At 44.1% G+C, this 18,254-nt stretch overlaps 1 protein-coding gene across 1 annotated transcript in view; it reads left to right on the top strand.

Moving 5' to 3' along the window:
* LOC124613286 overlaps positions 1-15,410 on the top strand; it is a 50,524-nt gene extending 35,114 nt beyond the window's left edge. The window contains exon 3 of the mRNA XM_047141981.1: positions 12,632-15,410. Within this exon, the coding sequence (XP_046997937.1) occupies positions 12,632-12,934 (303 nt within the window). The 3' untranslated portion in view covers positions 12,935-15,410. The remainder of the gene's footprint in view (positions 1-12,631) is intronic.
* Positions 15,411-18,254: the final 2,844 nt, after the last annotated feature.

The raw sequence follows: 18,254 nt of genomic DNA, 5'->3' as shown, positions 1-18,254 counted from the left end.
GCTCTCTATCCTGATGCCTAGTTTTAACGGAGTCTAGAGGAGCGGTAGCGCGGTAGATGTAAGTGCCGTATCGTTCAGATTGCAGCAACTATGTTACATATAAGAGCATTCAAAGATAAATAACCAATAAATCCGCAAGGTGTCAAAAGTTACGGTGCTCTTACACACCAGCCGCCACGATATACAGACGGCCCTAGCATCGCGTACGTAAGATATGAAAGGGCAGTGCATTGGCAGAGCTGTCGTTTGCACTCACGTGATGCACGTGAAAAGGTTTCCTGCTTGGTTATGGCTGCACTACAGTAATTAACAGACTTTGAACGCGAAATGGTAACATGAGGGAGACGCATGGGACATTCCGTTTAGGAAATCGTTAGGGAGTTCATTATTCCGAGATCTGCAATGTCAACACTATGCCGAGAATTTCAGGCATTACCTCTCAGCCCACAGAAAACACAGTGGCCGACGGGCTTCACTTAACGACCGAGAGCAGCGACGGTTGCCTAGAGTTGTCAGTGGTAACAGACAAGCAACACTGCGTCGAATAACCACAGAAATCACAGTAGACGACCGACGCGAGTGCCACTGCTGACAGCACGTCGCCTGCAGCGCTTCTCCTGGGTTCGTGAAAATATGGGTTGGACGCAAGGCGGCTGGAAAACTGTGGCTGGACACACGAGTCCCGATTTCAGTCGGTAAGAGCTGACGGTAGCGTTCGAGTCTGGCACAGATCCCACGAAGCCATGAAGACAAGTTCTGAAGAAGGCACTGTGCAAGCTGTTAGTAGCTCCATAACGGCGTGGTCTGTGTTTTCGTGGAATGTACTGGGTTCTCTGGTGCAACTGAACAGATCATTGACAGGAAATAGTTACGTTGGATTGGAGACCATTTTAACCCACTCATGGACTTCATATTGCCAATCAACGATCGAATTTTTATGGATGACAATGCATCATGTCACTGGGCCAAAATTTTTGCGATTAGTTTGAAGAACGTTCTGGACAGTTCGAGCGAATGAGTTGGCTGCCCAGATCACTCGGCATGAATCCCATCGAACATTTATGGCACAAAATGGAGAGATCACTCTTTGCAGAAATTCCTGCACTGCCAACACTTTCGCAATTATGGACGACTATAGGGACAGTATGGCTCAACATTTTTGCAGAGGACTTCCAACGACTTGTTGAGTGTATGCCACGTCGTGTTTCTGCACTACGCCAGGCAAATCGAGATCCAACACGATATTACACAAGACATCCCTTGACTTTTGTCAGCTCAGTGTAAGTCTTCGTCGCAAGATATTGACACGAATTATTTACAGAGAAATAGAAAACTGGTAGAAGACGACCTACGGGGAAACCTGTTTGGTTTCTGGAGGAAACTAGACACACGCGAGGCTATACAGACCCTACGACTTATCTTAGAAGATAGACTCAAGAAAGACAAACCTCACTTCATAACTTTGCAGGTTTTAGGAAAGCTTTCGCCAGTGCTGGCTGGACTACACTCTTTCAGATGTTGAGTGTAGCAGGGATAAGTTACTGGGAGTGAAAGGTTATTTACAACCTATACTCAAACCCCAGTGCACTTCTGAGAGTCAAGGGACATAAAACGGAAGCTATAGTTGAGAAGGAACAGAGACAGGGTTTTTCTCTCTGTACGTGAGCAAGTAGCAACGAAACCAAGGAGTACTTGGGAAAGGGAATTAAGGCTCAGGGAAGGAAATAAACCTTTGAAGTTTGCCGATGACATTGAAAGGCAGCAAAGGACTTGGATGAATAGCTGAAAGGAATGGGTAGTGCCCTAAAAAAAGCTTTTAAGATGAACATCAACAAAAGTAAGACATGAATAGTAGAGTGTGATCGAATTCAATCAGGTGATGCTGAGGGAATTAGATTAGGAAATGAAACAAAAAAGTACCAGGTCAGATTTGATATTTGGGTACCAACGTAACTGATGGTAGTCGATACAGAGAGTACAGAAAATACGAACTGGCAATAGCAAGGAAAGCATTTCTGAAAAGAGGAATTCGTTGACATGGAACACAAATTTAGTTCTTAAGAAGTCTGTTCCGAAGTGTTTGTCTGGAGTGTAGCCTTGTGTGAAAGTGAAACGTGGACAATAGGCAGTTCAGACAAGAAGCGAGTAGAAGCTTTTGAAATGTGCTGCAGAAGAATGCTGAAGGTCAGATGAGTAGACAGAGTAACGGGTTGGTACCAAACAGCATTAGCGAAAAAAAGAAACAAAACTTGTCTAAAAGAGCTGCTGTGTTGGTGGGACACATCCTGAGTCATACAGGAATAGTCAGTCGGGTTGTGGACGGAACAGCGGTGGGGAGGCCTAGACACGAATAGAGTAAACAGGTCAAAATAGCTGTAGGTTGCTGTAATTACTCAGAGGCGAAGAGGCTTGCACAGGATGAACCAGCGTGGAGAGCTGCGTCAAATCTCTCTGCACTGAAGACCACAACAACAGCACCAGCAAATATTTCCGAATGTCGTGCCTATATCTAAAAAAAATTGAGGTTATTTTATTTGTTTTTATTTAGTTCGTTTAATGGCTCTGAGCACTATGGGACTTAACATCTATGGTCATCAGTCCCCTAGAACTTAGAACTACTTAAACCTAACTAACCTAAGGACAGCACACAACACCCAGCCATCACGAGGCAGAGAAAATCTCTGACCCCGCCGGGAATCGAACCCGGGAACCCGGGCGTGGGAAGCGAGAACGCTACCGCACGACCACGAGATGCGGGCTAGTTCGTTTAATTATCAGGCTAAGTGTAGCCGCGAGAGCTAAAGCTCTTTGGTCATGGATTTAGTCATTATATAGCTAAGAGATTACTGTTTAAAAAGCTTATAAACACGAGAAACTAAAGAACTGAAAAGAAAATACTTTTTTTAAGATTCTGTACTACTAACTAACACATTGCAGAAGAAAGTTCTCAAATATATCAAGGAAGTCGTCTACGTTTGTTTTTTATGCAAACAACTTTTCAGATTAGCTTTAAAGACTTGGGTTATAACTTCCTTTTTTCAGTTTTCCTAGAGGCCTATTGAAAATTAAACGTACTGAACAGCGAACATCATTTTGTCACATATTTAAGGAAGTGTTAGCCAATGGAAAACCGTTTTTTTCCCACGTAGTGAATGCCACAGTTTCTTGTCAATGAGCCAATATTGTCAACAATAAATCCCATGATGGTATATACGTACAGGGGCAGCAGTATTATACGAGGCTAATCTGGAAAGTAAGGTTACAAGAATTTTTTGGAGTATAAAAATTGAATTTATTTTATTAAAATTCTCATGCATTGTAGTACATGTCTTGAGTTATTTTTTCACATAATGAACATTTGTACCTAATTCATTTTGCCATCTGTGGGACGACTTTTCGATTCCCGCGTCATAGGCGCCTCTCACCGCCTTTTTTGGTCCAGTTCTTTACTTCGTTTTTCACCTCATCGTCGTCGCAAAAGTGTTTTCCAAGAAGGTGTTCCTTTAATTTAGTGAATAGATAGTAGTCACTGGGTGCGAGATCGGGGCTGTGACAGGCGCGGTTTCAAACATCTCTACCAAACGAAGTCAACAACTCTTCTGTTGCATGCGCAGTGCGCGCACGCGCGTTGTCATGAAGCAGTACAGTCTCCCGTTGTCCACATCCCGCGACGTTTGTTTTGTATGGCTCTGCAAAGTTTCTTCACGGTCTCACAATACCTTTCAGTGTTTATTGTTTCACCTCTTTCGAAAAAATCAACGAGCAGAACCCCTTTTCTGTCCCAAAACACTCACACCATGATTTTCCTCGCTGTTGGCTGACTTTTGAATTTTTTTCGTGAAGGAGAATGCGTATGGAGCTACTGCACTAATTGTCAGTTGCTCTCTGGAGTGTGGTGATAACCCCAAGTTTCAACTCCTATCACTATAGAGTTGAGAAAAACCTCACCTTCAGCCTCAAGACGATCAAGAAATCCTCGAGCTCACTGATTCTGTTCATTTTGTGTGCTTCGGTAAGCGTCCTGTGCACGCATCCTACACACAATTTGCGATAATTAAGTCGAATAATCACGATTTCATGAAAAACAATTCGTGAAATGTTTGGACCAACTGCATGCAGGTCGTCAATTGTCGAACGGCGATCAGAGAGAAGATATTCTTCAATTTTCTACATCACATCAGTCACAACAGACGGCCTTCCGCTTCTGTCTTCATCGTGAATTTCCGTCCTTCCATAATTTAAATTCCGTACACATTTCGTCACACGCTGCCTTGACATTACGTCCTCTCCATAAATTGAAACAATTTCGCGCCGAATCGCAGCGGCTTTCACGCCGTTAGCGTTTAGGTAGCGAATTGCAGCGCGCACTTTCCACTTGGCGGGAGTCGGAATGAGAACGCTGATTTCTAACAGTCTAAAAGTAAACTCCGCTCGAACAGGCCGTGAAGGCCCAACGGTACCCACCGGCCGCTGTGTTATCCTCAGCCCACACGGCAGTGGTACCAACATCCCCATGCACATTCCACGCTAAAGCTACATGCTTTGTAACCTTAGTTTCCGGATGACCCGAGACAGTGGCCTATACCAAGTTCGCGAATTGACGCCGCACGTCAGACTGGCCGCCTTTTTTGGGCTAAGAATATTCTTGGTGGGTCCACAGTTGCCCCAGATATAAAACCATACTATGGGAGACCGTGAAAGTAGGCAAGGTGAACAGGACTTCTTGTTTCTGTGCCGGAGACAGTGGAGAACATTCTTATAGTCAGGCTAGCAGCATTCCATTTGTACATAACATATTGATTGTGATTGCACTCTCCGTCCCAAGAATTTAAAATGGTCGATTTCACTGTTTCACCACCTTGGGGTATTGCATTGGAAACTGCATGCATAGCGTTATGTTGCAGATAGGCCTTAATCTGTTCTCTTAAGCCATATGCTACATCATTTAGTAAATAAAAAATGGTTCTGAGCAAAATGGTTCAAATGGCTTTGAGCACTACGGAACTGCTGTGGTCATCAGTCCCCTAGAACTTAGAACTACTTAAACCTAACTAACCTAAGGACATCACACACATACATGCCCGAGGCACGATTCGAACCTGCGACCGTAGCGGTCGGCATTTACTTAATATTACACGTCTTTTCCGAAAACACTTATGTCATCTACAAACAAACAAACAAATCAATCATCTGTTACGTTTAGTGGTAGATCATTAATATACACTCAAGGAAAAAAAAAGAGAGAAACCACGAAGCAATTATCCGAATAGGAAGAAAATCGGTGGATGTGATGTGCATGTACGGACAAGCAAATAATTACAATTTCGGAAAAATTGCACGATTTATTCAAGAGAAAGAGGTTCACAAATTGAGCAAGTCAATAATACGTTGGTCCACATCTGGCCCTTATGCGATTAGTTATTTAGCTTGGCATTTATTGATGGAGTTGTTGGCTGTCTTCCTGAGGCACGTCGTGTCAAATTCTGTCCAACTGGTCCGTTAGATCGTCAAAATTCCGAGCTGGCTGCAAGCTCCTGCCCGTAATGCTCCAAACTTAGATATGTAGAACTCTTACGGGGCGACAACTATTGAACTATATGAAATAAAATCGTCATAGCTTCTGCACGGTTTGCGTTAGGACGTTCAAATTGCACGGCTGGCCGCGGGGCATGATGGGAATTAGTATGCGCGAGCATGGTTCGGTTTAGCGACGAAGCCCACTTCCATTTGGATGGATTCGTCAATAAGCAAAATTGGCTCATCTGGGGGACTGAGAATCCGCATTTCGCGATCGAGAAGTCTCTTCACCCTCAACTGGTGACTGCGTGGTGGTCAATGGCCAGCCACGGAATAATCGGGGCGATATTCCTTGATGGCACAGTGACTACCAAACGGTACGCGAAGGGTTTGGAAGACGATTTCACTCCCATATCCAAAGTGACCCCGATTTCGACAAGATGTGGTTCATGCAAGACGGAGTTCGACCTTATCGAAGCAGGAGAGTGTTTGATGTCCTGGTGGAGCACTTTGGGGACCACATTCTGGCTCTGGGGTACCCAGAGGCCACTGGCATGGGGCTCAATTGGCTACTGTATTCTCCGGATGTGAACACAAGCGACTCATTTTCGTGGGGCTATATTAAGGACAAGGTGTACAGCAATAACCCCAAAACCATTGCTGAGCTGAAAACAGCAATTCAGAAGGTCATCGACACCATCGATGTTCCGACACTTCAGCGGGTCATGCTGAATTTCGCTATTCGTCTGCGCCACATCATCGCGAATAATGACAGGCGTATCGAACATGTCATAACATAAATCCGAATTTATGTAGAGACGATTATATGTTGAATAAAGTGTGTGCACGCCGTAGTTTGTAACTGATTCAGGTTTTTTCTTCATATAGTTCAACAATTGTCACCCTCTAAAAGCTGTTTCCAAACAACTGTACCACAGATAGATACAGAAATTAAGCAAAAATAAAAGTGAATCAGTTATTAAATTTCTAAAGATTAAAGACTAGCATAAGCGAGACGAAATGTCAGGTGCGTTATGAAGACTGAATGCACCACGTATTACTACTGTATTCCGCCACCTGCGCAATGTGTCTCTCAGGAGTTGTCGGTTCTTGACGGATTGAAATGCTGCTTAGTGAGACTACTTTAGAAAAAAGGAGAGAGAGATAATTTAGATAATTAACAGAGAAGTTATTTGCAGCACGCTTTTTTAATTTTTTTTTGTTTTGTTTAGCCGAGCGATCTAAGGCACTGCAGTCAGAGACTGTGCGGCTGGTCCCGGCGGAGGTTCAAGTCCTCCCTCGGGCATGGGCGTGTGTGTCTGTCCTTAGGATGATTTAGGTTAAGTAGTGTGTAAGCTTACGGACTCATGACCTTAGCAGTTAAGTCCAGTACGATTTCACACACATTTTGAACAATTTGTTGCCAGGTTCGCAGTGCCGCTACAGGGAAGGAGTATCCACAGGAAAAGCAATTTATGTTTTCATTGCAAGGCACTCGAAGGACAATAGGTATTTTCTTTGATGTACCAAAAGCATTTTATTAGGTGGACAACGCAGCTCGTTGCGGAAGTTGGGACATTATGGGGACATTATGGGGACATTATGGGGACGTTATGGGGTTAGTGAAGAACTCAACAACGCAGTAGGAAGCAGAACAAATATGAGCTGACTGGGGTCGAATTAATTGACTCGGGCGGAAATCGGTAAATGCAATGTACATGTACAGACAAACAAATGTTTACAATTTCATAAAATCTGCATGATTTATTCAAGATTGAGCAAGTCAGTAACGTGTTGGACTTACTACTCGCTATTTTGCAAGCAGTTTTAGGCTCGGCTGGATGTCGTCCTGTGCGATATCGTGCCAAATACGTCCGATTGGCGGTTAGGTAGTCAGAACCCCAAATTGTTTGCAGGGCCCTGCCCATAATGTTCCAAACATTCTCAATTGGGCGATCTTGCTGGCCAAGATAGGGTTTCTCAAGTTCGAAGACAAGCAGTAGAAAGTCCCTACTCAACGTGATTCCTGACCGAAGACATATCTGTAGACGCCCCGGACAGCGGTGAAATACCAGTATGACTGTCGCCCGCCATATGGCTCGACAACCAGGGGTGACGGTCTGGGGTGCCACTTCATTTCATAACAGGACCCCTTGGGTTGTCATCCACGACAGTCTTACAACAAAGCGGTACGTCGACGATATTCTGCTCCCCGTTTCGTTGTCCTTCATGGCAAGCCATCGTGGGCTTACATTTCAGCAAGGCATTGGCCGCCCGCACACAACGAGAGTTTCTACTGCGTGTCTTCGTCCTTGCCAAACCCTGCCTTGGTCAGCAAGGTCGCCGGATCCTTCCCCAGTTGAGAACATTTGGATCATTACCTGTATCAATAAAATTATGACTCAACTTGCCGACTATGAACAGGAACTGATTATTATGTATTTTGCGCTATTCTGGTGGATCACTAACAGTTTTTATTTCAGAGAGATCTAATGCGATGAACACTGACATTCCCAACGATAACTCATTCACAACTGACCATACAATTTTAATTTGGCTCATAGCTCTTTCTGTTATCCTGGTGTAATGCGTTACTTTAGTCTGTTTGATGACATTCTTCAGTCCTTTGTGGTATTTTTTTGTGGTGATGTCCTGTAGTTGGGCTGTGAATGTCCTTCTTATTACGATACAGATCCCGTTTTCTCCTGTATGGCGTCTAATGCCATTAGTTATCCAAACTGGTGGATTAGTATTGCATACCTGCTTTCAATTTTTAAGCGGTAAGAATTTTCGACGTTAGTCATGAAGATAGTCTGTACGGTACACTTTGTAATCTCCCACCTCCTTCCTGTTTTCATCTATTGTCCACATTACTCTTTTATGAAGATTTGAGAGGATCGAAGATTACAATAAACTTTCTAGTTTACTTAGCTTGTCATATAGAGTTGGCCCCAGTTCTTCTTGTCTAGGGGTCTGATCCTTAATGCTGAAAATGTCACATTTTAGGTCCTCACTGTTAGACTGATCTAAATAAATTTGAAGATTGTTGTTGCAGAATTTTCGTTTTTAGGTAAATCTGTTTTCTCACATTTTAGTGTATCATACAGACTTTTGATTTTTCACATTAACAAAGTCGAAAGTGTTTGCACAAAATACAAAAATACGTCCTATCACATCAGAGGCATGCTTACGACTCTCACACTCTGCAGCCATAACCATATTTCAAAGGGTTTACAGTGTTTCTTAACAAATGAATTTCTACGAGTTTCTGTTACTTTCGATTATTATTTCATAAATGAATCCAGAAATAAACATAGCAACCAGTACAGTATTGCGCAATTTATAATAGTGCCAATAGTTCGTAATTTCAAATGTTTCTAAAAAAAATAATTTTAACTGTACATTCAGACTAGTACTTCTCGATTATGACATCGAGACTAAAACATTTTATAAAGTAAAAAGGCAAGAGAACCGTGTGTGCAGACGCCACCGCGTGGCTCCGACGACGATTTGCAATAACGCCCAGAACATCAAGCTACATTTCGCCATCTTGGGCGTTTTCTGTATTAAATAAAAGGCGAATGCTATTATTATCCTGCCCCCTCTAACCGATGGTCCTCTTCACACACAAAACTTCGGTAGTGTTTGTGGACTTGGGAAAATTAATTTAGTGGCATTAATTAATTATTCGACTGGTCGGAGTTAGGTATCAGTTTGCTTTAGGTAGTGCCGGCACGGTAGCTCAGCGTGTTCGGTCAGAGAGCTGGTTCGCCTCTGTAACAAAAAAACTGAGTGAAAGGATCAACAACGAACTTAAACGGATGTCATGTGACGTCCGCAACGACCAAACACAACGATCAACAACGAAAAAAAAAAAAAGTAGCTAACTGCCGAACGATTCTACTGCCGCCAACATACATTGCCTTTAAGGACCACGAAAGTAAGATGCGAGAAATTAGGGCTCATGCGAAGGCTTATATACAGTCGTTTTTTCATCGCCCTATTTGCCAATGGAACAGGAAAGGAAATTGCAAGTAGTTGTACAAGGTACCCTCCCCCACGCACCGTACGGTGGCTTGCGGAGTACCTATGTCGATGTGTATATAGACGTATAACGCTGGTCCATGAAATTTTTCCGTTCTTAACGTTTCGTCCAGAGCTACCCTCGACATCTTCAGAGGTGCTTCTCGTTCCACTGAGTCTTGCCGACTGATGAGTCGGTCGTACTGTGACAAAATTTGCACGGTAGAAGTTTACACGTGATCGGCAGAGGTAACATTGTTCAGTGACTTCGAATGTGGACAGGTCATCCGTCAAGGGAGAATTAGTGAAACATGCTGCCTCTATACCCATCCATAATTGCGAAAATGTAACTGGTGCAGGATTTCGTGCACGAGCTGTATATATAGACGTATAATGCTGGTCCATGAAATTTTTCCGTTCTTAACGTTTCGTCCAGAGCTACCCTCGACATCTTCAGAGGTGCTTCTCGTTCCACTGAGTCTTGCCGACTGATGAGTCGGTCGTACTGTGACAAAATTTGCACGGTAGAAGTTTACACGTGATCGGCAGAGGTAACATTGTTCAGTGACTTCGAATGTGGACAGGTCATCCGTCAAGGGAGAATTAGTGAAACATGCTGCCTCTATACCCATCCATAATTGCGAAAATGTAACTGGTGCAGGATTTCGTGCACGAGCTGTGCTGTCGATTGTGCCCCACAAATGTTCGATGAGATTCACGTCGGGCGATCTGCGTGGCCAAACCATTCGCTTTAACGGTCCAGAGTATCCTTCAAACCAATCACTGACAAGTGCGGACCGGTCACACGGCACATTGTCATCCATAAAATATCCGTTGTTGTTTGGGAACATGAAGTCCATGAATACCTGTAAATGGTCTGCAAGTAGCCAACATCACTGAGGACCCAGTCCAGTTCATGTAAAACACAGCCCGCACGATTATCGATCCACCAGCAGGTTACACATTGCCTTGTTGACAATCTGGGTCCGTAACTTAGTGGGGTCTGCCCTGCAGTCGAACCCTACCATCGGCTCTTATCAACTGACATTGGAACTCATCTGAGCAGACCTCGATTTTCCAGTAGTGTATGGTCCAAGTTTACGAACCCAGGAGAGGTTCTGTGGGCGATGTTGCGCTGTTAGCAAACGCACTCGCGTCGGTCGTCTACTGTCATAACCCGTTAACGCCAAATTTCGTCTCACTGTCCCAACATTTACGTTCATCGCACGTCCCACACGGGTTTCTTTGGTTATTTCATGCGGTGTTGTTTGTGTGTTAGGATTGACAACTCTACGCAAAGCTCGCTGCTCTCAGTCGTTATCAGAACTTCGTTGTCTGTCGTCAGAGCTAATGCCTGGAAATTCGTGCTCTTGACACTGTGGAACTCAGCATATTGAGTTCCAGCTCCAACTACTACTTCGCGTTTAAAGTCTGTTAATTCCCGTCGTTCAGCCATAATCTCGTCAAAAACATCTACGTATGAACCACCTGAGTGCAAATGACAACTCCATCAATGCACTTCCACTTTATACCTTGTGAATGCGATACTACCACCATTCGTGGATCTGTATATCGCTATTCCTGCTAGAGTTTGTACACTACTGACCATTAAAATTGCTACACCACGAAGATGACGTGCTACAGACGCGAAATTTAACCGACAGGAAGAAGATGCCGAGATATGCAAATGATTAGCTTTTCAGAGCATTCCCATAAGGTTGGCGCCGGTGGCGACACCTACAACGTGCTGACACGAGGAAAGTTTCCAACCGATTTCTCATACAAAACAGCAGTTGACCGGCGTTGCCTGACGAAATGTTGTTGTGATGCCTCGTGTAAGGAGGACAAATGCGTAGTATCACGTTTCCGACTTTGATAACGGTCGGATTGTAGCCTATCGCGATTGCGGTTTATCGTAGCGCGTCATTGCTGCTCGCGTTGGTCGAGATCCAATGACTGTTAGCAGAATATGGAATCGGTGGGTTCAGCAGGGTAATACGGAACGCCATGATGGATCCCAACAACCTCGTATCACTACCAGTCGAGATGACAGGCATCTTAACCACATGGCTGGAATGCATCGTGCTGCCACGTCTCGATCCCTGAGTCAACAGATGGGGACGTTTGCAAGACAACAACCATCTGCAGGAACAGTTCGACGACGTTTGCAGCAGCATGGACTATCAGCTCGGAGATCACGGCTGCGGTGACCCTTGACGCTGCATCACAGACAGGAGCGCCTGCGATGGTGTACTCAACGACGAACCTGGGTGCACGAATGGCAAAACGTCATTTTTTCGGATGAATCCAGGTTCTGTTTACAGCATCATGATGGTCGCGTCCGTGTTTGACGACATCGCGGTGAACGCACATTGGACGCGTGTATTCGTCGTCGCCATACTGGCGTATCACCCGGCGTGATGGTATGGGATGCCATTGGTGACACGTCTCAGTCACCTCTTGTGCGCATTGACGGCACTTTGAACAGTGGACGTTACATTTCAGATTTGTTACGACCTGTGGCTCTACCCTTCATTCGACCCCTGCGAAATCCTACACATCAGGAGGATAATGCACGTCCGCATGTTGCAGGTCCTGTACGGACCTTTACGGATACAGAAAATGTTCGACTGCTGCCCTGGCCAGCACATTCTCCAGATCTCTCACCAATTGAAAACGTCTGGTCAATGGTGGCTGAGAAACTGGCTCGTTACAATACGCCAGTCACTACTCTTGATGAACTGTGGTATCGTGTTGAAGCTGCATGGGCAGGTGTACCTGTACACACCATCCAATCTCTGTTTGACTCAATGCCCAGGCGTATCAAGGCCGTTATTACAGCTAGAGGTGGTTGTTCTGGGTACTGATTTCTCAGAATGCACCCAAATTAAGTGAAAATATAATCACATGTCAGTTCTAGTATAATATATATGTCCAATGAATACCCGTTTATCATCTGTATTTCTTCTTGGTGTAGCAATTTTAATGGCCAGTAGTGTATAATGCTTTCATACTTTCTTTGTCAGTAATATCGTAAATGCCCTTATGCTTCCTATATGGAGAGTGCTCATCGCCTGTCGCTGCGTTGCAGATGAGAGCGACAGCGCTAGTGGTGGTGGCAGCCGTGGCGGCGGCGGCGGTGGCGGTGGCGAGCGGCTACGACCCGGAGGACGAGTCCCTGGCGACGGTGCTGCCGCCGCGCGGCCAGTTCGAGGCGTTCTACGGCGGGCGCGCCTTCGGCGTGGAGGACGCGGCGTCGCGGCCGGCGCACGGCCACGCCTCCTACTACGCGGAGCGCAGCCCGGCGCTCATCAACGCGCCCAACGCCGCCGCCTACGGCTTCCGCTTCGACGGCGGCCGGCGCTTCAACTACGACCGCCGCCGCCGCCGCTAGTCGCACTCACCAGTCCGGGCCAGGGGCTCGCCGTACTCCGCCTCGTCTCAGGTTCTCCTCTAAAGACCTCAACTCGCGAGACAGGTCTCTGCCGGTGACTGCGACAGAAACTACAGTGGTGTACAGCAGAAAAGGCGAGTGTGTTTGCATTTCCCAGAGTATGGCACAGAAACTTGGCAGCGCCATCACTTTGCTGTTTGCCTTGCCTCACTCAGCGTGCTCCAGCAGTTCTCTTTCCTGGCAGTTGGTAGATCTGGTCCAGGCTCATTGTGGGCGGTGCAGCTTCAGCTTCTGACGCCTTTCTCATGCAACTGATGTACACGGGACGCCATTGCTGCAGTGGTAAAGACTTGGCAGATGAGCTATACTTTTCAGAGGCAACCAATAGGACAAATTTAAGGCCGAGATGTGGCTATGCCCTGATAATGTAGACAATTTTGTAGATTTAGGCTGTAACTCATTATTTCAATGACGTCATGGTACTCATATTTCCAAAATACTTGTCACACACTCTGTGCTGACTCTTACAGGATGACAATGTAAGAATCACCTGAAAATGACAGTTATCATCTGTCTCTGATTAATATAAAGCAAAAGATACATGTATCGCGATTTACAGGGTGAACGAAAAAGATGTTGACATTAAATGGGTGAAATTACGAGGCAGGGATTTGATTACACCCATCTCGCTCAGTGCACTTGTAGAGCCTGTCCATTCTACTGGACCATCTGCGCAGGGATAGAAGGACCTCACTGTTTGGACGCTTCAGATCGTCTGTGTTGCTAGATTTGATGGCGGAGACACGATCCTTGACCATGCCGCACAGTCAAAAAACGCATGGCGTCAGGTCGGGTGAACGTGCTGGCGAGTGGAAAGGATGACCTCTAGCAATCCAACGTTTACCGAACGTGTCGTTCAGGTAATCCCGACCCATGTGACTGTAATGGGCAGAGGTGCCGTCTTGCTGAAAGTACCCTCGCTGGAGGATGGAAAGTGGCGCGTTCTCCTCCATAAACGTGCTGAACATGCCAAGTTAATTCTCTCCCCTGATTGTCTGTTCTTCAAAAAAGAAGGATCCAGTCACTCCACAGCAAACGTTCACCCTGGGAGAATCCCGCACGTGCTTTCTAACTTCCAGGTGGTGCTCGGTCGTCCAGATGACACAGTTATGCTTGTTCACACGACCACTGATATGGAATGTTGCTTTGTCAGAAAACGTGAACAGAATGTCACGCTCCAAGTGCACCATTTCCAACATAATTTGCGCAGCAATCACACGTAATTACTTGCCCGCGTTTGTGAGTTGCTGCACAATCTGCAAGTGGTTTGGCTCCATTCCTAAATCATAGTGCAAAATTCTAAGCACTGACCTTTGAGAAACGTTAGCCTCTAGAGAAAGTCTACTCGAGGACTTGGTTGGGCTGGCTATTGTTGGTCCTTGGATGAGGATGATATTCTCTTCAGTTCGGACAGATCTCTTGCTACCGCTGTTTCCCTTGCAATTGTCTTGAGCAGACAAACTTCTTGTAGATCCTACCAACTGTCAGGCGCGATGGCGCATTCCGTCCAATCCAGGCCTTGAAAGTTTCTTGCAATGCTTGAGGACTGAAAACCTCCAGCCACGAAATTATCTCCCTTCGTTCCTCAATGGAATATTGGGACGCCACGGTTTAATCAAGGGAAAAACAAAAAAAGAGAACACCCATTTAATGTTTACATCTTTTTGCCCCACTGTATTTTCAAGTAGAACTGAACTAAATTTACTACCTATTAGTAGACTAAAACCCTTTGCCAGGTTGATATTGAGGCTGGGTGATCATCTTAGAGGGAACTGAAGTCGTGTATTGTTTGTGTGAATTCATGAACTGCTCCTTGTTTACTTTTGGGACCAACAATAAAAGAATTTTCATAATGTTCGAGTTTTGATTAATTAATTTTACAGATTGGTTTCCGAGTTCAGACAGCTCATGGAAATATCTTAGAATAAAATGAAAGAGTTCTTAGAGTAAAACTCTTAATTCAGTATTCGAAAATTGTGTCCTTTCCCGTTTTGTGGAAAACCAGTGTCTCCATTCTTTGTGTAGCCACTGTAATTTCGCAACTTAACATTTCAACTGCCATTTTCTGTTTCTATCGGCTCATTTGTCATTGTAAATTGCTTAAACTTTCCTGATGTTTGATTTTCACTTGTTTATGTCTATCTGTTTGTCTGTTTCTCTCTCTCTCTCTCTCTCTCTCTCTCTGTGTGTGTGTGTGTGTGTGTGTGTGTGTGTGTGTGATTGTGTGTCACAGTGAAATCTGAGACCCTCATTTCTATAACATAGATAAAATCCTGAATATGCCAGTGTTATTATTTCTGGATGCCTTGGTTCTCTGAGTGTTTTTCGCAACAGGCAAAGGTCTTGGTTTGAGTTCTGCAGTTCAGTACAAAACTTATATTTTTCTGTGGAAATAAATGTGTTGATAAAGTTTGAATTGCGTTTCTATTTCTCGATGGAACCTTTGTTACAAACTTCAGCACTAAGTTGGAAATTTTTGGAGTTGGCTACACACTAGTTTCTAAACAGGAGCAGAAATATTTATATGAAATATCATGCCCTTAAGCTTATAAATTCTCTTTACACATGAAATATTTGTAAATTCTTCAAATTAATGGGTATATACATTGATTGTTGTATCAATGATTGCTGTAACTATTTCTCAAAAATATTTAGGACTTCAAGCTGATTCTATTAAAAACTAGGTGAGTGTTTGGGTACTGCACATTCGTTTAACCTATTTGGGTACTGAACCTTCAGCAACGTTACTATAACTCAAAGAGCAGCTACTCGACAACATTCCTTTATTTTTTGGATGGTATTTTTACACCTGTAGACATTGACGCCTACCTTCTGAAATGCAGGGTAAATTTTCATCTGTTATTGTGAGCCAGTTTTGGGATTATAATGTATCATGTTGGTTGTAACAGGTACAGTAAGTGTGAAGATTTTATCAATCACAAGCAGTCTGCCTTTAGTTGGAGAATTCAAACAGCTCAACAACATTTAATGAGTATGATTCTCTCCATTTCTTGTTTTGTGATGCACTTGTATTCAGATTCCTACATGTCTTTCCACTTGTAGTTTGTGATACATCTGCATCGCAAAAGAATTTTTACATACAGTATAATATGTAAGCTGTAAATGAGTGTGTCAGTTAAATGAAGCAGGACTGGTATTGTTGTTTCATGCAACCATCTGTAATTTTAGAATACTAAATTACAATGTTTTCATAGCATTTCTGTATGCATTCCTTCTAAGTCTTTGTATTAATATACAGTGCTATGCTGTGCATTGCTAAGTACTCAAGTAGGTAGGTGCAATATATAGAAAAAAATTTTCTGCATGTTGATGGACTGATCAACAGCTGAAGCTACACTACAAATTACAGTTGGCAGTAAGGTTTAGAGGTTAGTTTAGAAATAAGACAATATAGCTCTACAAGAAAATCTTGTTTGTTTCGAAATCATAGAATAGAAAGAGTGAGAACAAATGAATCCACACATCAAAAGAAGTTTTGCATCACCTCAGTTCCGAGAGTTCCGGAACCTGTACAGAAAATTGGAATAGATATAAGCATAAACACCAATTCCGCCCTTTTTATTGCTCATGAAAACCACACATTTCATGTTGTACCACCATACACTGAGACCTTCAGAAGTAGTGGTCCAGATTTCTGTACACACCAGTACCTCTAATACCCAGCAGCACATCCTCTTGCATTGATGCATGCCTGTATTCCGCATGGCATACCATCCACAAGTTCATCAAGGCACTGTTGGTCCAGATTGTCGCACTCCTCCTCCCTTTTCAATCTATCCCAGGCATGTTCGATAGGTTTCATGTTTGGAGAACATGCTGGACGCTCTAGTCGAGCGATGTCGTTATCCTGAAGGAAGTCATTCACAAGATGTGCACGATGATACCAATCCTGGGCGTTCCATTCGGCATGTTGTGGGGCCCATATGTACCGCGCCTGCATGGTCTCGTGGTTGCAAAGATGGACCTTGCCATGGACGTCGGGATTGAAGTTGCGCATGGTGCAGTCTATTGCGCGCAGTTTGAGTCGTAATATGACGTCCTGTGACTACACAAAAGCATTACTCAACACGGTGACCTTGCTGTCAGGGTTCCTCCGAGCCATAATCCGTAGGTGATGATCACCCACTGCAGTAGTAGCCCTTGGGCGGCCTGACCGAGGCATGTCATCGACAGTTCCTGTCTCTGTATCTAAAAAAAAAAAAAAAAAAAGGCTCTGAGCACTATGGGACTTAACTGCTGAGGTCATCAGGCCCCTAGAACTTAGAAATACGTAAACCTAACTAACCTAAGGACATCACACACATCCATTCCCGAGGCAGGATTCGAACCTGCGACGTAGCGGTCGCGCGGTTCCAGACTGAAGCGCCTAGAACCGCTTGGCCACACCGGCCGGCTCTCTGTATCTCCTCCATGTCCGAACAACATTGCTTTGGTTCACTCCGAGACACCTGGGCACTTCCCTTGTTGAGAGCCCTTCCTGGCACAAAGTAACAATGCGGACGCGATCGAACTGCGGTATTGACTGGATAGGCATGGTTGAACTACAGACAACACGAGCCGTGTACTTCTTTCCTGGTGGAATGACTGGAACTGATCGGCTGTCGGACCCCGTCCGTCTAATAGTCGCTGCTCATACACGGTTTTTTACATCTTTGTGTGGGTTTAGTGAGATCTCTGAACAGTCAAAGACTGTGTCTGTGATACAATAGCCACAGTCAACGTCTATCTTATGTAGTTCTAGGAATGGGGTAACGCAAAACTTTTTTTGATCTGTGTATATTTTACAAGAACAGATAAGATTCGATTCAGTGCACATTCCACGGAACTATAGTACAGTCTACAAGGATATGGAACAATAGAAAAAAATTAAAATTCATTATAACCTTTTTATACAGTAGTTTCTACATATACTACAACATATAAAATAAATCATAAGATATTATAGCCAATTATTTCCAAACAAAAATGATTACAACATTCACTTACACTGAACATATTACTCTTTAGGTTTAGCATTACATAGCAGTCAAATTATGTAATACCATTATTAATTCCACATCAATTCACAAGAAACTGATTGGCAACCTACAAATCCTCGAGCTCTCCTAAAATTGTATTTTACTCATAGCTAAACTTGCCTTTGAGTCTTTCTGAGTATTGTTCTTATTTATGGGATGTATTCTTGAACTGAGCAGTTGTTTGCAAAACAATTTCATTCACAACAAATTTTATTAAAGAA

This window comes from Schistocerca americana, chromosome 4 (assembly GCF_021461395.2).
Source record: "Schistocerca americana isolate TAMUIC-IGC-003095 chromosome 4, iqSchAmer2.1, whole genome shotgun sequence".
NCBI lineage: Eukaryota > Metazoa > Arthropoda > Insecta > Orthoptera > Acrididae > Schistocerca > Schistocerca americana.
This window is presented reverse-complemented; position numbering and strand designations above follow the sequence as displayed.